The 21357-nt window shown below is 41.7% G+C and overlaps 1 protein-coding gene across 5 annotated transcripts in view; it reads right to left on the bottom strand.

The window, feature by feature from the left end:
• Positions 1-21357, bottom strand: part of MTCH2 (mitochondrial carrier 2) — a 34923-nt gene that overhangs the window by 12361 nt on the left and 1205 nt on the right. Inside the window, exons 2-13 of one of the 5 annotated variants that reach the window (XM_026511907.4) lie at positions 19463-19547; positions 19198-19304; positions 14215-14241; positions 13804-13866; positions 12392-12449; positions 12094-12145; positions 11629-11688; positions 10255-10348; positions 9162-9209; positions 8364-8431; positions 6673-6748; positions 3356-4870 (exon numbers count right to left, since the gene is read on the bottom strand). In XM_026511907.4, the coding sequence (XP_026367692.1) occupies positions 4784-4870; positions 6673-6748; positions 8364-8431; positions 9162-9209; positions 10255-10348; positions 11629-11688; positions 12094-12145; positions 12392-12449; positions 13804-13866; positions 14215-14241; positions 19198-19304; positions 19463-19547 (825 nt within the window). In that variant the 3' untranslated portion in view covers positions 3356-4783. Of the gene's footprint in view, positions 1-3355; positions 6749-8363; positions 8432-9161; positions 9210-10254; positions 10349-11628; positions 11689-12093; positions 12146-12391; positions 12450-13803; positions 13867-14214; positions 14242-19197; positions 19305-19462; positions 19548-21357 lie in introns of those variants that run through there. The other 4 variants (XM_044388913.3, XM_057317395.1, XM_026511908.4 and 1 more) reach the window with 4 other exon arrangements.

Below are 21357 nucleotides of genomic sequence, written 5' to 3' on the forward strand. Positions count from 1 at the left end.
TCTTCCATGAAGCCTTCCCCGAGCTCCCCTGACGGGATGTGAGCGTGCCCTCCGGTGGGTCCCACGGTGCTTGGTTTCGGCTTCTGCGGGCGCGTGCTGCTGTGCACGAGCCACCGCAGTGAGTGTGGAGATTCGGGGAGGGCTCTTTCCGCGGACCAGGCTTTGCTGTTCCACACATGGTTCCATTTAATCCTCCCAACATTCCTAGCTTTTATGTCCTTGCCATGCTGCACCCCTCCCTCGCTGCCCAGCCAGCCCCGTGGGACGGGATTTATTCCACGCCTTTGGTCCCCCGGGGCCCCCATTAGGACTGTGTGCAGGTTGCGCACTTGACAACTGAGCGCTGCCATTTACAGACTCTAAATGCGGGCCCCTGGTGGGGGGGGGAGGGAGCACGATACTGCGTTCCAGTGGGAGGTGAGCAGTCTGAAGTGAGGTGCAGCTCTGCTCTTTCCGTTTTCACCCACCTTATTCGTTTCCAGCCAAAGCACATTCTCTCCAGTCTTTTGACGCCAGAAGGGCAGGGCCCCAGACTGGATAGAAAGCAAGTAGGTACTTTCTCTCGTGTCCTTATCCAACCTCTGGCTCCTTATGCTACTCTGGAAATAAACTGCAATACCTAATAGCTTTTCCATGAAAATGCGGCATTACCCGAGAAGGGTCCATTCTCCTGGCTGCCTTAGTGAGGCAGGAGCTGGTGCTGCTAGAAAACATTCTCACCCACCGTCCTGTTGCGGACTTTGGGAGGGGTAGGGCTTCTTTCATGACCTGCTCTCCCTCTCAGGAGGGTGGTGAATCTTGAATAGCACCTCGGGGTCAGAGTTCTGTTTCTCTCCCTCTCTCCCTTGCCACTCTCTGAAGCACTGTTTGTTCGCCCACATTCTGGTGTATGGCACCGATCTCCATCTACCCGAAAACATTCTTTTTCAGGTTCCAGAACACTTGTGGTTTTAATGCAAAATCTGCCTAACTGGTCCCAGACAGGACATTTGGGGCCTGGCCTGCAGAGGAATTCACTTATGAGACCAAGGAAAAATGGGCTTTTCAAGATTCTGTCTCCTGGCCATGCAATCATGGCAGACTAGCAAGGCCTGTTGGGGAGACTAAACACATGCATCCCTAGGCCCCCTAGTGAGGGGCCCCTCCAGACAACGCTTTAGGCAGCAAACAGATGAGGAAGCTGATTTATATGCACAGAGGTGGTTGGAAAGAAAACACTCTCGGTTGCCTTAGAAAATTAATTGCTGTTACCGCCAAAGATATTTTTCTGAAAGAGGGTAGTTTTTGGTCGGAGACAGAAGAATCTTTCATTCACAACTTTCCCTCTAGAGCAAAAACCAGAATGCAAGATTCTGGATCACTTGTCTGAAGAAACAACAAGATGAGGGATCAATAGAGGGAGAAAAAAATAAAATGAGAGGTCACATGTGACATCCTTAGGTAAGCCTAAAAATCTCTGCAAAGGAGATAAAACACGTCTTTGTCTATATCTAAAAAACAAAAACCAAAACCTCTGAAGATATAAATCACTATGGCACTTAGGGAGGCAGCCTGAATGAATCCATTCAATATGCAAGGATGTTCTAGAAGAATCCATCAGAGGAGCTGACACGTCAATCACTTTCAAGAAATGTCATCCCCACAATGTAGCAGGGAGTCCACACACATGGACTGATGGTACTCCTAGGAATCCTCACTGTACAAAAACTCAGCCCGCCATCTGCATAAACTATCAGAATGGTCGGGAAAAGCAATGGCGATTTCTCCTTTTGGCTGTTACACCTGTTTGTCGTTCTGCAGAGGCAAGAACCAGGTCTGTCCTGATTTAAGACCATTCTACTCTACTCAGTGGATGGCATGTTCTTTGGTTTCACTGCTTTGACCAAAATGCAGGGCCTTTTTGCTTAGATGGCTAAATTATTCATCATTTGGTTCAGCGGCTACTTTTTTTCTCCGCATTTCATAGCCTCTGTGAAACAGAAAACATACCTTGGATTTGAAAGACTCAGATGTGAATCCAGCTCGGAATTAACTGTAATTTTGAATGCACTACTAATTTTCCTTATTCCTAAAATTTCTTTCTGAAGTGGGGATACCTCCTTTACCAAAGAGTCTGAGAACTAAAACTTACACGACAGGCCTGACAGTCATAACTTTCATTCCTTCCCAATGTTTTTTCTCTCTTCTTGCTCCTTTTACCTGCCACAGCACCTTAAGGTGACCAGCTGCATGGACTGCGATGTGACAGGCTAGCTTTTTCTCTAAAGCCCAGCAAGGCTGATGTTTTGTTGGGCCTGCTTTTTTAAAAGGCTAAATATGACCCCCCCCCCCACAGAGATGTTCAGATCAGAGAGAAGTAATGCCACTGCTGCATAAGCCTTGAACAGAAAAAGTCCAGTAACAGATGCAGTTTCCATTTTGTCAGACTAGTCTGTACTGTAATTACAAGCCGTGGAAGGGGGTGGAGTTTGAAGGTGGACCTCATCTGGTCGGGAGGACTGAGAGACTTCACAGAGAGATGGCACTAGGATGGAATCTCACTGTACAGGGAGAATCTCAATGCGGAGTGGGAAAGGAGGCTATTTTTAGAGTAGAAAATTATAGTAAAGCCGAGGTTGTGTTTAGGTTCAGTAAGAAGTTGGAATGTAGGGCTACGGTTTTTGTTTTTTAAGCACACTCCATGCCCAGCGTGGAGCCCAACCCAGGCCTCAAACTCCCAACCCTGAGATCAAGAGTCAGATGCTTAACCGACTGAGCCACCCAGGAGCCCCACAAAGGGCTATGTTTAAAGTTTCTTGCACCCGAAGGCTGCTTTTATGCCCTATTTTTACAGCCACTCCAAAAGTTGCAGGAAACCCCCGGATTCTTTTCTTCAATCAAGGTTTCAGTGACCATCACACTCCCTGGGGGACTATTTCCTGACAACTCAGCTCAGCACTGCCAAGGCAAACCACTTGCCCAGTTCCACAGGTGCAACTGACCAAATGATCCTTATCTACATTCTTATTTACACAGGAGTCAGTTCATTATTTCTTGCAGATGGATCTTAAAGAGTACCTACATGCATTTAACCCTTGAATAAACTTTAGATGTCTGATTACGTTAACAGCCTATATAATTTTACGGAGGACCACTGGTATACTACCCTCATTGGATCTATAGCTTGAAGGAAGTCTGACTGACTGGACAGTTCAGGTCTTCCTAAGATTCTTCCATGGCCCAACTTGCATAGGCAAACACCAAAGCCTTGGCGCCCTCTGGTGGCAGACTGGTTCTTACAGTCCAATAAGCTGCTCGACTAGGAACAGGCAGTTATCTATGAGCAGAGAAGCCACAGGATAATGAACATGGCACATTTTCCTAGATCATCTTTACTGAAGATATTTTTTGGGGAAAAAAGTGGGTAATGCAAAACATTTTTATATTAAAACAAATGCAGATAATATTGAATAGAATATAAAATTTACATTACTTTTTGAGACAAAGTAAGAGACATCAAAGACATTTCAAGGTAGGCTGCTCCTGAGCTCCAGGCTGTATTCCTAAATCCCGAGGGAGGGGGGGACTCACTCCAGTATTATGGGTGCTGCTCTTCTGATAGAGAAATCTGAGCAGCAGCAAATTAAGTGCTTACTCATTTGGCAAAATCCCAGTGGATTTAAACAAGTGAAACCAAATGCTTTCTCATCTTAGAGCATTTGAACCTGCTTTTAAAAGGCCTGAGTAAATCAGAACTTTATGCTTGAGTTGAAATGATTTCCTTCTAAAATGCTTTTTTCCTCCTATGAATGCTAACATGCCTGAGGGTATGACATGCGAGGTGGTCAATATCCTAAGTGCCCTGTGGACCTAAGTGTGCATTACCAGGTATGAAGTTTTAAATACACTTTCCAAGGGCGTCACTAGGATGGAAAAGCAAACTACTTACCTTCTGCAACAACAAAGAAGCAAAATTAAAAACTGAAGAAAAGATTATGATAATTTGTACAGAAAATATTATATACACGTAGAACTGTATAATGATACAATTTAGGGACTGGCCAACACTTAGCTCTTAGAGAAGGGCTACTGCTGCAGTATTCACTTCTCATATTTATATGACAAGAATTTCTTTTGGGGAGAAAAAGAAACCAATATGCTTCCTTTCCAAATCTTGTTTGTTCTCTGTAATTTTCCTTTTTTGTTGCTGTTGGCAATAATTTATTACTTTGCAGTAAGAGACTGAAGGAGGAGATACCCTGTGTAGAGATTTTCCAGGGTCATTAGCAATGGATTGTGGACGAGAGACAGGGTTAATCAAACGTGCTTGGAAGCATATAATGGGAGGGAGATTCTGGTGGATGCTGAGGTTTTAGGGTCTACTAGAGAAAAGGTAATTCATAACCTCCCATATAGTTTACCTTATTACGTTTCTTAAGTTTTATAGAATTCTCTCTTTCTTCTTGAGAATGTACTCTACATTTTACAAAGCCTTAAAATTAAGACTCAAATCACATGACATCCTGCCTATATGTTCCAGGAAAACGCAACTTTTTCCCACCCTGTTTAAAGAACAAGTCTGGAGCAAAAATGTCCCATTTCAGAATAACTAAAGGGGGAATATCAGTGGTAAATTATGTAGTGCTGATAAAAAGAACAAAAAAGGCAGACACCAAACACCTCCATTTTCCCAAGATTAAATGATTATTAAAAAAGCGCGCCACACTGTATAGAAATCAACATTCTCTCCCATAATTCTGTGCATCTGGGACTATAGAAATGTCACTGTCCCTGCCCCACATCTTCAAATTAACATTCTCAGGTCACAACAATAAGTCTTCCCAAAGGGGACCTTCCGGAAAAACAAGCTATTTCCTCGGCTCATATTTCCCTGGAAAAAAAAAATAAAATAAAAACAAATAAAGTCTAGTGTGAACATGAGGTCCGCCAGTCCAAATCAGTAGAGAGATGCAACTGGACATGTTTCTGGAGACGTGACTAAAGGGCCAGGTCGGGACTGGGGCTATCACAACAAAGCGGGAGCAGCGTGTGCACTCTGACTCCAGCCCAGCTTTCTGGAAACTAACTACAATGTTGCCACATGGATAAGGCAAGGCTCTCTTATTTAGACAGAACTCCCAGTCTGGATTCTGGCTCTGCCACTTGCTAGCTAGGTTATCATAAGAGTCAATACATACAGAGTGCTAAGATGGTCCCACCACTCGCTAAGGGCTGGCTTTTATTTACTTTTTAATGGAATGGTCAGATCTCTAGGAAGTACTTATAAAATCTTACAATTAGAGTAATAACGTTGCAAGCTTAATTGAACAGACTCTGAAGTTGGACTGCACACAGATCCTGCTCTCACAAATACAGGCTGTGTAACCTTGGGTTATATAATCAGCGTTATTTAACGATTTGAAGTCCCAGTTTCTTCAGATGTGATGTGGGACGATAATGGTACCTACCCTCATATGGTTATTCTGAGGATTATAGGAGCTGATACAAAGGCGGCTTTCAGCACGATGCCTGATATGCAGTAGATACCCCATCAAAATTTGCTATTGTCCTAAGCACTTAGAGGACTGACGACTCCCCAGGTAAGGTGTCTGATACCCTACTGCATTTTCTATCTGCTTTCTTGCTACAGTAGGGGGTTAGTTAGAAAGTAAGGAAAGAAGGGCCGTCTTTCCTTTTAAATGGGGACCACAACAGGAGATTGCTCAATAGAGTGTAAGACTCAAAATGAAACCGAGAATGTTCACGTTGGGTCTGTATGGAAATCATTCAAGTGTTCCAGGCTGGATTCACAGAGGGGCTTGCCTGGCATGCACGCTGAGCAAAGGCAACTACAGCAGCCCTTAGGCCTTCTCATTTGGAGTTCAGCTGGGGAAGACTGAGCTCTGTGAACAGAGGTCTTTCTCGCACGCGTAACTAGTGCTATAATATAATGTGACGAAGAGATTCCTCATACACTATCTTCTACAATCCTTGAAAAAGTGCTTCCCACTTAAAAACAGTTTTAAACTGATGGCCATTTAATGTGATCCTGTGTCAAATTTAGCACACAGCCACCCATTATTTTGGTTCCTGATAAAGCTTTACCTAGACTGAGAATTTTTGGTTGCAGAGGACATATCTCACAGCGATAACAAAGCAGAAATTGGAGTCTGGACAAAATCATCCTCTGAAAAGACTCTAGAAGAAGAAACCTACCAGCTCCAACATCATCACTGTGACAAATAATGTTATAAACAACCTCTTGTTTCTCAGTTTCCTCTCTACTATACTGGAGGAAAACACAGGAATATATAAGGAGATCCTGAGAAGTTACAAAAAGAGGTGACGTTAGAAAAAAATAATCTGAAATTGAGGCCATCGTTTTAACAACCAGGATAAGTGTCTACCCAGACCCTATTTATAATTTGAATGTGATCACTCAAGTGGCTTCTAGGTCACATCTAGGGATTCTTAATCCATTACCCCTCCTTACACTTCTAAGCAGCACATTACCGCTATGCTGGAGTGACATAAAGGGTACATTACTTGGTAACTAAAGGGTTACCTACAAAAATTAACCTGGGATTCCAGAGACATTATTTAAGAAAACAAACAAAAACAAAATAAAATAAAGTGTGAGAGAGAGGAGGTGAGGAGGGAGGGAGGGGAGAGGAGAGAATAAGACAGAAGTACCTCTTTTTGTAGCATGCACCAGCAATCTATCCAAGAAGTATATACTGGGGAGTAAGGAGGGGATCCACCAGCAAGCCTGAATCAGAAAAAAAAAAAAAAAAAAAAAAAAGAGAGAGAGAGAGAGAGGTGAGCTATTCAAATTAACATTTCCAAAGCATTCGCTCAAGAGTTTGATAAATCTTTGTCAAAATATTCTCCTACCTAAAAAGTTCCCCAAGAGGCAATTTAAGTTCTAATGGAACAAATTATATTGGAGCAGGGAAAAGAAAAAGCATCCAAAGGAATTCCTTCCCTCATACTTAGGTCTTTGTTGTTGTTGTTGTTAAGTAATCTCTACGCCCATTGTGGGGCTCGAACTTACAACCCTGAGATCAAGAGTCGCATGATCTACCAAATGAACCAGCCAGGGGCCCCTCATATTTAGGTTTTGAAACAACAAGTAAACAGAAACTCAACCAGTTATGAATTTCCTAAAATATCTGGGTTTTTAATTTGAGAATGAATATAATTCTAGAATATAGCAATTACAGGGTTAAAGTACGGAGTAAGGGGATTCAAAAACTAAGTGGTGTTCAAGAACTGAAACGGGACACTGCATCAACCCGCGGCGACCACACGCTTTACACAGACATAGCCTACGATCATTTCCTCCCGAAAAATGTGTAAGGAGTGGTAACACATTCAACTCATCCTTCAGGTATGCTCTGGGCTAAAATGTGGCCGCCGCCCTACCAATCACAAAACAAACAGAATGCGACATGAAATACGGTAACTGTGTTCAAAACACCACACAGCTCTCTGCTTGACATTGGTTTGAAAACCATGACAGGTCTAACGGCACACTGTGTCAGGGACTGTACTCGAACAGTCCTGAATGAAAGCCCGAGGCAAAATGTCTGCCCAGTGAGGTGCAGGCACTTGGCATCGAGAAGCTGGAGATCAGTGGTGTCTGCTGCCGTTCCGCCCTTCCCAACCAATATAGCGAAAGTTAAGAAACTGTCCATGACGAAGAGAAAAAAAGAACCTTTCTATGGACGAAATTTCCTACTTTTCTTTCTTTAGAACTTACTTTCTCCATGCAGCCCCTATAGGAAAAACAGGTACAGGTGGTCATTCCATCCCTGACAAATCCTTTGTAACTTTCATGAAGAGGAGGATAAAGATTTAAAATAAAGGAAGGATGTGGAAATAGACTAAGCTGATCACAATGCCGCCTGAACTCCAGGCAGGTGTACACTATCTGTAAGTACTTGAGAAATATTTCTTATGCCCGTCTCTATCCTAAAAGAGGATACGAGGGGGCTGCTTATAATATAAATTGATACCATGGCTGGTGTGTGGAGCAGAGAAAAAATTCAGGGAATCTACTAATGGCATCAACTGTACTTGTCTTTCTCAACTCTCCCTGGACTGCTCTGCCTACAGGCATACAGGCAGTCAACTACCAGGAGAAGAAATGCAAGGCACTGGGGCGCCTGGGTGGCTCAGTCGTTAAGCGTCTGCCTTCAGCTCAGGGCGTGATCCCGGCATTCTGGGATCGAGCCCTGCATAGGGCTCCTCCGCTGGGAGCCTGCTTCTTCATCTCCCACTCCCCCTGCTTGTGTTCCCTCTCTCGCTGGCTGTTTCTCTCTGTCAAATAAATAAATAAAATAAAATCTTAAAAAAAAAAAAAAGAAATACAAGGCACTTACCCACAGTTGTTGACAGCCATAAGATTAGAGACAAGCACAAAGGGATAGGTCAACATACTCGCAAAAAACTGTAAAGTGGTAAAAAGACGGCTAAGTTATTAGGTCATTCCGAATCCACAGTCTCTTTTTTTCTCTCCCTTCAAGTCCTAGTGCCACCGTGGTCAATACTCCAACCCTGACTGTGCCTTCTCAGCATCTCAGGAAGGACGAAATTACTTTGTTGAGCCTGGAGATGCCTCCTCCTAACATACCACTGCATCCAACAATTAACAAAAGGTCAGAAGGCGTCTCTTATTGTGACTGAGTCCTCTTTCAAGTAAACTGGAGAAGAAACGGAAGAAAAGGCAAACGCAATCAAATACAAGGAAGCATTTCAAAACACCCACGGAGACAGGAGGCAAACGTGAGCGTCCCTCCGAAGCCGACGGAAGCTACTTCAGAAGTAAACTCCTGGAAGACTCCACACGACTCAAGAGGGTGAACCTCCCTGGGGCAGGATCAGCAGGGCGCAGGGGGAAGCAGGCCTGAGACCTGAGAGCACCACTGCGGGGAGAAACGCCCCCCACCACCGAAAGCCAAACAGACCAAACCATGTGGGCTTGTCAGTGCCGTTCCTGTGACGCAAGGACTCTGGGTTAGTCACACCTCTGACCACCATTAACAAACTTAAGAGACTCTCCTTTGAGACATCTCGTTGTCCTAAAGCAGCGATAACACATGATCCAGGTGAAAGTTAGAAGAAAATGAAACAAAACACAACTATCTATCTCTAGGTTAAGAGGATTTAAAAAAACTCACTCCTGTGACAGCCTGGGAATAACTCTTCATTTCACTCATGGTGGAGACCTAAAACAGGAAGAAAGCCTGTGTTAGAACGAGTAAGAAAATTAAGATGATGTTAGCAGTGAACTGTCCCCAACCATATCAATCTATTCTATCTCTAAATTTTTAGCTTCTCTGACAGCTGGAAAACTAATTTCAAGATGAGAACATGAAATACTGATAATGAGCATAAAAAGGCAGTGGACAAAATGATCAACTTGATCCAACACGAAGAGACAAATCCACACGAGACTACGGTGGCTGAGGAACAAACAGAACAGCCCCAGGACTGGGGTGGGGGGGAGCAGTGAGACTGGTAACCTTTTCCCATGTCCTAGAAATCCAATCCCTGGAAATGACATTTACGGTGTATCCGAGGGACAGGTCACTGTCTCTGTACGCGCCCAGCTGGGTGCCCGATGCTGCACAGACCCATCTCTGTACTCAGAAGTGCACTGCACGGGTTTAGTCTTCCCTCTGTGTGTTCTATTTCCCACCACGCTACGGGGCTGCCTCTCTACAGAGAGGCCCGCAGCTTCCAGGACAGGCTAGTTCTCAAAACCTCCCAGGCTGAGGTTTCTAAAAAGCCCAATCCAGGAGTCCTTTTCAGATTAGATGAAATACCCTTGATATACTGTAAAACCGTCCTGCTTCGGAGTGTCCTCGAAAATCCGTATCAGTACAGAGGCGATCTCCTCGCAGCACAGAGACAGGGTAGATTTCTCCGGCTTATTCAGCTATAACCTAGGGACTTTTTAGGTGCATCTTTCTATGGTAAATAGTACAGGTCATCCCATTAGCCTTTGCAAACTTGACTAATAATGTTTAGCCATATAACGATGAGTCTGGCAAACATATAACAAAGTGTCACCTTATCTTTTTTTTTTTTTTTTTTTAAGTAGGTTCCATGTCAAACCTGGGGTTTGAACTCAGGACCCTGAGATTAAGAGTCACGTGCTCTACTGTCTGAGCCAGCCAGGTGCCCCACGACCTTACTTTACAGCTAACCAAGCCGCCCAGTGAATACAATAAAGTCAGCACCAGCACATCTTATCCAGATCACACCTACCCCACTGTCCAGTGCATAGGTATTGACGAGGTAGGCCAGTGAGTTACAGAGCCACAAAGAAATGATGTCACCTAGGAGGCGAGGAATAAGACCCCTACATGAAGAAACAACAAAAATAAGAAGAACCAAGAAATGTGATCAGTAAAAAGATAATCCACTCAATGCAAACACTTCTCAAAGAGAGATTTCAAAGTCTTCGAGAGAACTGAAAAGACACTGAATGCCAGAATCTAGCACTAACTAGTCCATTCTAGTTAATATAACTGTACTTGAGGTTAATCTCTAATGACTTTCATTCCCATTTTTCAAATGCAGGCCAGCTATACCCTCTCAAATCTATACCTAAAGGCTCACCTTACTATAAATAACTATGAGCAGGGGGGACAAAAATGTGCCTGTTTTGGAGAAGAAACTTACATATGGTTTGGCTAATATGATAGGGCCGAAAATGACTACAAAATCACAAAACGAGAATGGCCCAGACATAGGTGAGGGACCTCAAAAAACATATTCCCAGGGCCTAGGTGGCTTAGGTGAGGCAGCATGGAGCAGAGGGATGAATATCACCCCACAGACTGAAGTCCGGGGTTCAAATGCCATCTCCATCACTCATCAGCTGCGTGACCAGTAGCAAGTGAACTTCCCAGAGCACCAACTTTTTCTAAACTCTAAAATAAGAATGTACTAGCTATCCTGTCTCCTAGACGATTTACTTATTTATTTTTATTCTTTTTTCTTCTTTTTAAGTAGACTCCATGCCCTACCTGGGATTTGAACTCACAACCCTGAGATCAAGAGCTACATGCTCTACCAACTGAGTGAACCAGGCGCCCCCTCCCAGGCTATGACGCTCAAATAAGAACAGTTACATGGAAACGCTCTGAAAATGAAAGAGGACCATTTCTAGTTTCTGTTATTAAACAGAAGAATGAGAGTGGTAGTCTAAATTCTTCCAAAGGAAACCCAAGGAAATGAATACAGCTTTGCAAAAATGTATGACTCTCAGGATAAGGAAGATAATTTCCCCATTTTCAAAAATTAAGTTTCCCCAGCTTATCCACTGTACATCAGTAGGAACCTACTATAAAGGTAGAAACTTGGAATGAATTCAACAAAATTTTAACAGAATTGAAAACAAAACAAAAAACCCCAAAACAAAAAACAAAACTCTAATATCCAATGTTTCAGATGTCCAGAAGCAAAAGTTATGGATCTTTACAAGAGAATTTAAGTCAGAGGGGCTTTAATAGAGCTTCACACGAAGTAAACCCAGAGAGTACATCTTCTCTAAGGATTAAATAGTCATGTCCTGATTTTCGTTAAAGCTTTCCACTCCCACAAATAATTGCACACGTAAATCAACAATTTACTTACGCAAAAAATCCTAGGATGCCCTCTTCACGATAGATGGTTACTATGGAGTCATAAAGTCCACTAGGTACAGAAGATGGAAAAGCAAAAATACATGACGATTATTTTGGAGCTATTAAAAAAAATGTCCAATTACGCTTTTGACAAGGAAACTTATACACCCCACTCCCTTTTCTGCCACCCTCACTCAACGACAGTTGCATTTAGAGACAGGAATGGGGATGTTACCACCTAAGGGTGTAGTCACACGGAGTCAGGGTGAATTTTGGCTTCAGTGGCTCTGCAACTTACTCTGAGATCCTGGGTAGGTTTCTAAACCTGCCTGGGCCATTTTCTTCTATTTTACCATTTTTGGTTCATTTCTGTGCAGATCGAATGATCTATCAATTTGTTCTGTAAACTCTAAGGCACATAAAAACGTAAAGCACTTCAACAGATCTCTGAATACTGGAAAACAAAAGCACTTACCAGTACTTGGATTCTCTGCCAATGAATTGTACCATAGATCTCAGAGTGATCACTGCAGAACATAGAGAAAATATTTTTAAAACTACGTCGAGATAAATTTTGATAGCCCTGCAAAAGAAAAAAAGTTTTCCATCTAAAGACACTTTGCTCTCTGGATAAATGCCCAAACAAGCAAGCAAAGAAAAAACACGCACACAGGCACTTTAGTGAACTCCCGTATCTACCGAAGTGGTCAGGAGAGAGCATGCTATGAAAGTGAGGTCACAAACCAGATTCCAATTACCAACTGTAAACCTACCGTGGAAGGGATGTGTGATGAGGGTAGCAGCAGAACGGGCCATCATCTCTCGAGTTGTCTAGAAACAATCAACACACACGTCTGAAATCTAAATAAACGACACTCAGATTCCTGTGAGAAGTAATGTGGGCGACACAGCACTCCTGCCCTGAATTCACGTGATACAATATAACACAGTCACCCTCTCATACTTTCTCCTCACGGATTTCAATGTTCTGTTATGGTTACTCCTCAAAACTGATGTACAAAGCAGATTTCTGTTATCTTCTCAATTTTACAGATTGAAAAAAACAAAACCAAAAAAGACGAAGAGGGTCACTAGCAAACAGTAACCAAGGTGGAATAAAACTATGAGGCCTGGTATTTAGATTTTTAAGTTGCTTTCTCACTGTGAGTGATTTCAGAGATCCTGAGATCTACGTTATTCAAATATCAGGCTCTGTTTAATCTGTGCCAACATAACAACCCTGACTAGTTTTTCCACCCAACCCTGTAACCGCGCAGTATCTTAGAGGTGCTATTTATCCTAGTTTATCTTTCTTGTCCAGGACTCTGTAAAGAAGTAAAACTGTTGAAAATTAAATTCCAACACTGGGGAGACAGGTTGTGAATAGAGCAGGTCTGTTATTCATTTATGCATTTAAACACGATCTTCAGTCATCTAGTGAAGACATCACTCGCCCCTACACTAATGATAGTCCTGAGAAGAGCCTCTGGGCCAGGATGGGTTAACTCAAGTTAAGAAAATACAAAAACGTAATTAATCCATGTACCTCTACTTTTAAATAAAAGTAGAAAATTTACAGAAAACAAAGTTGATTCATCTGACATCTAGGCCTGCTTCTTTTGGACTACATACTTTAGAAGGCATCATCCTTCTTCTTTACCAGAAGACTGTGATCTCACTAAAAACAAATAAACAATGTAAAGACTAAGAAATAAGAGAGTAGTTTTGAAAGCCATAAATATTAAGTCAGGCGTGAAACAAACTCCAATGGCAGAAGAAGGGAATGGGCATTGGGTATGAGGAAGAATCCCAAGTTGGAACCACGTTGTAAAAGCACCTCCAGATAGAAAATACCCCACACACGAAGGGCCTGGCCACTGCTTCAACACAACTGTGCCGGAGGTGGACACGTCTATCAGAAGACTTGCAGTAGAAACCTCTTCAATTTTAAAGATGAAAGGAGTGGACAAAATTAGTTTCCTTGAAATGCATCTAATCCAAATAGGAAGCAATGCTTTCTTCTTCTTTTTATGGTTCACATGTAGAAAAGCCCAAATTAAACTGAAGGTCTAATTTCATTGGGAATAACACCAAACCACAGGCCTGATGATCCTGATTCTACAAACTGCTGCGCTGCATACACTGTGATTTAGGGAAACAGCACAGCACATAATCAGTCTCTTACCTCCTTGATAACTTGGTCGAAGGAAGGTGTGACTTCTTTCTGTACATTTCCGGGGCCTAAATCCTGAAAATCAAAATGAAAGAAAACAGGTATCTTGATGGTTTTATTTTTTATTTATTATTATTGTTATTTTTTTAAAGGTTCTATTTTTTTAAAGTAATCTCTACACATAATGTGGGGCTCGAAACTATATCCCCAAGATCAAGAGTTGCACCCCCCACCGACTGAGCCAGGCAGGCACCCCTATCTTGACGGTTTTAAACAGAACTATTCAAACCGGTGGCTGCCCTGTATGCCAACACTGAGATGAAAGGAGAACTGACCGCTTGTCCCTTCTCCAAAAGGGGACCAAAGAGCAATGACAACTTGCAAGGGAAATGGGCCCATGCATACAAATCAGCTCCAACATACCTCAACCTTGTCACATTCCTGGTAATGCTACAAAGAAGAGAAAAAAAAAAAAAGAAAGGATGATTAGGGCCGTCAAAGTGTCACTGAGAGAAGATATAAAATGAGAATAAAACAGTTGGGGGTTTTTTTTGGGTGCATATCTCCAATAATTTCTATTTCTAATTAATCTATTAGAAAGAAATGTCTCTAAGATGATCTTATTGCTAAGTTTAACATAGCAATGTTAAATGGAGGAACAAGCAAATGCTCACGAAAATTCTTATCTAAAAGAAGAAAGAGGAAAACAAACCAAAACAAAAATCCAAGGGCATTATTTACGACATATACACATTTAGCAGAAATAAGCTGGTAAAAACATAGCCTAGCACTAAGACTATGTCTCACGGTTTTTTCATGAAAAAGCAGGACCAATGCCAAACAACCTGATTAAAAAATGGGCAGACTCTGAATACACATTTTTCCACAGAAGATTTACAGATGGCCAACAGGCAAATGAAAAGATGTTCAACATCACTCATCATCAGGGAAATGCAAACCAAAGCCACAATGAGATAGCACCTCACACCACTTAGACTGGCTATCACCAAGACAAAAAGTAACAAGTGTTAGAGAGGATGTGGAGAAAAATGAACCCTGATACTGTTGTTGGAAATGTAAACTAGTGCAGCCACTGTGGAAAAGAGTATGGAGGTTCCTCAAAAAGTTACAAAGAGAACTATCTCGGGGTGCCTGGCTGGCGCAGTTCGTAGAGCATGTGACTCTTGATCTTGGGGCTGTGAGTTTAAGCCCCATGTTGTACACAGAGATTTTTTTTAAAAAGATTTTATTTATTTCTTTGACAGAGAGAGAGAGTCAGAGAAAGCACACACAAGGGGAGCAGCAGGGAGAGGGAGACAGAGAAGCAGGCTCCCCACGAGCAAGGAGCCAGACATGGGCTCGATCCCAATGACCAGAGCAGAAGGCAGACGCTTAACCAACTGAGCCACCCAGGCGCCCTGTGCAGAGATTACTTAATTTTTATAGAACTACCATAAAATCCAGCTATTCCACATCTGAAGAATATGAACACTAATTTGATAAAATATACGCACCCTGATGTTTATAGCAGCATTTTTTCACAATGGCCAAGATACAGAAACAACCTAAATGGCCATCGATGGACGAATGGATAAGGAAATCATGGTATAAACGCACAATGGAATACAGCTCAGCCATAAAAAAAAGAAAAAGAAAAAGAAAAAGAAAAAGAAATTTTGCCATTTGTGACAACATGGGTGGACCTTGAGGGTATCAAGTTAAGTGAAATAAATCAGAGAAAGACAAAAGCTGTGATTTCATTCACATGTGGACTCTAAACAATCAACCAACCAAACTCACGGACAGGAAGAACAGGTTACCAGAAGGAAAGGGAATGGAAGATGGGTGAAATGGGGAGAGGGGGTCAAATGTACGGTGATGGATGGTAACCAGAAGATCACTTTGAAATGAATACAGATGTCAAATTCTAATGTTGTGCACCTGAAACATAAAATGTTATGTACTGATTTTACCTCACTTAAAAAAAATGGTACCAATACCCAATTGGGGCAAGGCTCTTTCCACCGTACAAAAGAACAGAGAATTGGTGCCAAGTCCGAATAGCTCAAATCGCCTCACTTTTCCGCTTGTATCTGACTGTTTCTAAAACAAGCAAGAGAGATTTTGTTCTCTTCTAAAATACTGAATACTGCCAGAGTTCAGACTATATTGGCAGAGGAAATATAATTTGTGGGGTATTTCAAAAACAGAAGATGGGCTAGGTGAAATAAAAGAATCAGACAACAGAGCTGCTAGTCATACCAGATTAAAAAAACAGACATTTTCTTTTGTAAAAAGATTTTTAAAAAAATCAGAAGAGAAGAAATTTCAAGACTAAGCAAAATGATGTTTTTGGGTCAAATTCCAGGTCTTTAGTTAGAGTAATTCTAATAGTTTCAATTTCAGGCATATTTAAAAATTCTCACTCATTTCTAGACTTTGCTTTTTTTAACCCCATTAATAAAATTTTCTACCTGTCCTTTCTACATTATTCTGAACAGAATTCAATTCCATTCTTGTTCAGATATACAGAACTCTTTCTTATAAAGGCTAACGATTTCACCGACCCCGAACTGGTCTTTCTCCCTGACTGCATAAAGCTGCTTTTGATACTACGTGTAGTACAATCCCGTTATATTGATCTGGCCACATGTGAAACACATATTCAGGGTATCTGCTTAACTGACTTTATTTTGCTTTTCCTGTACGTAAAGGAACCTGTTCTCAAGCAGTACTTTCACTTTTGCTCTAAGTCTATACACAAAGCTGGCTGACTAGGTGACAGCTGCCTTTCCACATGTAAAGCTCACTTAAGTGAGGGCAACACTTTCACTGAGCCCAGGGGATGGTGTGGCTGGGGACAAAAGTCATCAACCCACCAAAAGCATGGGCCCATCAAGACTCCATTACTCTGACCCATGGGCCACCTGCATGTTTCCACGTTCGGCCCACAGGCATGACAAGAAGAGTAAGTGTAAAGTGTACAGTACACAGCTCTTGATCTCGGTGTCATGGGGCTTGAGAGTTCAAGCCCCACAAAGCCCCACGCTGGGCATAGAGCCTACTTTAAAAAAAAAAAAAAAAGTAAACGTAAAGAATAACAAAATGACTGAAGGGTGAAACAGCTTCCATGTGAGGAACCTACTGAAGAACATCTCCGACTCAAAAATCAAGGAAGGCTGAAGAGAATTTAAAATCTAAGCCAATTAGCACTTATATGTGCAATTTAAGAAACAAAACGATCATAGGGAAAAAAAAAAGACAGAGGGAGGCAAACCAAGAAACGGACCCTTAACCAGAGAGAACAAACTGATGGCTACCAGAGGGGAGGTGAGTGGGGGGATGGATGAAAGAGGTGATGGGGATGAAGGAGGGCACCTGTCCTGATGAGCTCAGGGTGTTGCAAGGAAGTGTTGAGTCACTATATTGTACACCTGAAACTAATATTATACTGTATGTTAACTGACTGGAATTCCAATAAAAACTTAAAAAAAACTAAGCCAATGAGATCATGAAACTGTTTAACAAAATTAAGACATGCTCATCGGTGATAAAACATTAGAACTGGGTTAATGTTAAAGCTTACAAAAGTAAATGAAGGATTGCGCCAAGTACTATTTAAAGAAGCAGTTAGTAACCATTTGGAATATATCTGATGTATTACATAGGCTGATAATATTATATAAATTTGGTTAGTATACACCGTGACATTTCTTGAGAGTTAAGAGCACAGAGGGTAACATACCTAGGTGCCAGTAGGAGACTGAACTAGAAATGCCTTCGTTTTATATTCTCCACCACACTTATGCTAAATACCTTCCCAGGGACTGTTCTAAATGGTACAGAATTTGTATTCATAACACCTTTATAAATATAATAAAGGGTCATTCTGTTTGACCTACATGGTAATTCGTACAACTGAGAAACCAGCACCACCAGAAGCATTAGCTTTGGCGTCTGAGGTGAAAAAAAGATGGCAAAACAAAAGGATCACTGAGAAAGAAAGAAATGTAACCTTGATGTTTTAACAAACATTTTATGAAACACTGCAAACATAAGAAAAATTAATAATTCACCTACATATCCATCACCAAGATTAAGCATGTTAACATTTGCCCTTACTGTGTCAGATCTCTGGCCTTCTTAAAATAAAATGCCACAGAAATAGAGAGCGAAGTTCCAGCTCTCATCTCTTCCCCCACTTCCCAAAAGTAACCACTAACCTGCAACTGATGTGCACTTTGGTGAGGTTAAAAAAAAAGGCCCCCCCCCAAATTTATGTAACATAACACATTCGCAGAAACAGTGCACAAAATACAAATGTACAATGGAATAAATAACGAAAAGGCAAATATCCATATAGTCATGATTCAGGTCAAGGAAAATCATTTCCATTACCCCTGAGCACCATGCATGGTCCCTTTTACCCTCTCCCTCCCCATAAATAACCACTATCCTGACTTTTATGTTCATCTTGTTAGGTTGTTTTTTTCTTTTAAATAAGTTTCCGGGGTGCCTGGCAGGCTCAGTCCATAGAGCATGCGACTCGTGATCTCAGGGTTGTAAGTTCGAGCTCCACGTTGGGAGTGGAGCTTACTTTAAAAATGAATAAAGTATTTAGGGGCACCCGGGTGGCTCAGTCGTTAAGCGTCTGCCTTCACCTCAGGTCATGATCCCAGGATCCTGGGATCGAGCCTCACATCGGGCTCCCTGCTCAGTGTGAAGCCTGCTTCTTCCTCTTCCACTCCCCCTGCTTGTGTTCCCTCTCTCGCTGTGTCTCTCTCTGTTAAATAAATAAAATCTTTAAAAATAAATAAATGAATAAAGTATTTAAAAAAATAAATACATAAAAAATAAGTTTGTAACAGAGAACATTTTACGAGGAGTAATGTTAGAAATAAGAGGAAAAGGGCTGCCTGGGTGGCTCAGTCATGATCCTAGGGTCCTGGGATGGAATCCTGCATACCCTGCATCAGCTCCCTGCTCAGCAAGAAGTCTACTTCTCCTCCCTCTCCCTCCTCCCCCTACTCATGCTGTCTCTCTCTCTCAAATAAATAAAATCTTAAAAAAAAAAAAAGGAAAATAACTTCAGAAAGAAATATGTATGCTTCAATCAGCTTCCTTCCTCCTTCAAAGAAATAAAATGAGCTGTACAGGAGATCAAGTAAGTGTTTCTGCTCAGAATGACTGGTTCCGAGGAAGAAGGCTTGCAGATCAAGATCTATCACTTCATTTTATACAAATTCCCCCTGCATCCCAGGAAAGAATTAAGAATGGGTATTTGAAGTAAATGCTTTCAAGAAAGGACATGGTCATAAATATATCTTTGAAATTGCTCTTGGTCAGTAGAACAAGATTGCATAAAAGGCAATCTAAGTCTTTGGGAAGATTACTTGATTTTCTTACCTGTAAAACTTTACCATGGACCACAGTTCCAAGGACGCCTGAACACAGTCTTGGAGTTAAGCCTGTGAACAACCCACGCTTCCCATCGATGCTTGCAATGTGCTGAGCTAAGAACACAAGTCAGAGATTTAAATTCCAGTTGAAAGAAATGGTTACATAGAAATTTCATGTAAACAGGCTTTCTGTGTCTCTTCTTTCCATAACTCCTGTCTACCTATCGCTGTCCTCAATGTCTCCAAATTCCAAATAAATCAAAAACACTTACCATAACAAAACAGACCAGGAAGCTGACATACTTGCCGCCCAAAAATATTTCGTCCTATCGTTGGAGGAAGAGGCTCATAGCCCACCTTTAAAAACAAGAGAATATATCAATACCAAGCAACATTCCCCACAATGTCTTGGCTGCAAGGTTATAATTTTTAACACCAGTTAAAATGCAGTGTATGTTTTCCAAGGCAAGGAAGAAGTATTATCCTTGTCAGTTTCTTATTCTGTCAACTGATAAGACTAGTTTCAATAAACTCCAAGCTTTCTTTTGGTTCAAATTCTACAAAGTAAACCATGTAGCTGAGATAGACTAATATAAAATGAAAATAAAATAAGGGAACTTTTGTGTTAGGAAAGCTATAGTTTACTGAGGAGTATCAAAAATATTTTCTAAAGAAAATCTAACACTTTTTTTAAAAAGATTTTTTAAAAAAGATTTTATCTATTTATTTGACAGAGAGAGAGCATGCGAGCACAAGCAGGAAGAGTGGCAGGCAGAGGGAGAAGCAGGCTCCCCGCTGAGCAAGGAGCCGAATGTGGGACTTGATCCCAGAACTCTGGGATCATGACCTAAGCCGAAGGCAGATACTAAACCAACTGAGCCACCCAGGCAACCCTAAAAAAGATTTGTTTCTCTCTCTCTCTTTTTTTTTTTTTTTAAAGATTTTATTTATTTGACAGAGGGACAGTGAGAGAGGGAACACAAGCAGGGGGAGAGGGAAGGGGAGGGGGAGAGGGAGAGGGAGAGGCAGAGGGAGAGGCAGGCTTCCCGCTGAGCAGGGAGCCTGATGTGAGGCTGGATCCCAGGACCCTGGGATCTTGACCTGAGGTGAAGGCAGATGCTTAACGACTGAGCCACATAGGTGCCTCTATTTGTTTATCTTAGAGAAAGAGAAAGAGTGCATGCGCTGGGGTGGGGAGTGGGAGAGAGGGACAGAGGGAGAATCTCAAGCAGATTGGGTGCTGAGCATGGAGCCCGACGCAGGGCTCAATCTCACAACCCTGAGATCACGACCTGAGCCAAAACCAAGATTGGGACGCTCACCTTACTGAGCCACCCAGATGCCCCTCTAACACTTTTTTTTTTTTTTTTAAAGTAATCTCCACACCCAATGTGGGGCTTGAACTCACAACTGGGAGATCAAAAGACCCTTATACCCACTGAGCCAGCCAGGTGCCCCAAACGCACTTTTTGTATTTGGACAAAACAGAAGACTAAGCCACCATCAACTCTGCATTTGGCTAGCAAGATGAAACACTCAAAAGGCAAATGCAGAGAGAGCTGGATAATTCATGTGGGAAATAATTATAAGCTAAATTCATGTTAAACAAGCAGATTGTCACTAACAACCTAATGAAGGCCACTTTAGAGTTAATGTATCATTTTATTTTTACAATATATTCAGCATTCATAGTACTACAGGGAAACGTGAGCGAATGAATGCCATAGGACTTGGTTTTGACCCGCTATTGCTGTGATTCTTAACCTGTTCAATTAAATAACTCCTGACTGAGCTCCCTGAAAGTATTACCATATCACTATTTTTAAAACTCAGTATTTGGAAATTACACCAAAACTCTTAAGACACTTGGCAACACATAGAAGTTGTGTAATCAGGGTTAAGGATATTCGAATTTTTGAGGCAAGAGATCTAAACGTCACTAGAAAACCCTGCCTCCTGAAGAAGTTCTGAGTAATGGGCTCATGTCAGATTTACTGTGAAATGTCACCTCAAGACATGATCTAGCTACAAATGTGCCAATTCTGTTTTAGACATCACAGCACATTTCAATCAAAGTCTTCCTTCTTAGTTCAAATAATTTATTTTATAGCAGCCTTTTACATATGGAATCTGAATCCAATGGGTCAACCAAGCAAAACATTTTGGA

This window comes from Ursus arctos, unplaced genomic scaffold (assembly GCF_023065955.2).
Source record: "Ursus arctos isolate Adak ecotype North America unplaced genomic scaffold, UrsArc2.0 scaffold_23, whole genome shotgun sequence".
NCBI lineage: Eukaryota > Metazoa > Chordata > Mammalia > Carnivora > Ursidae > Ursus > Ursus arctos.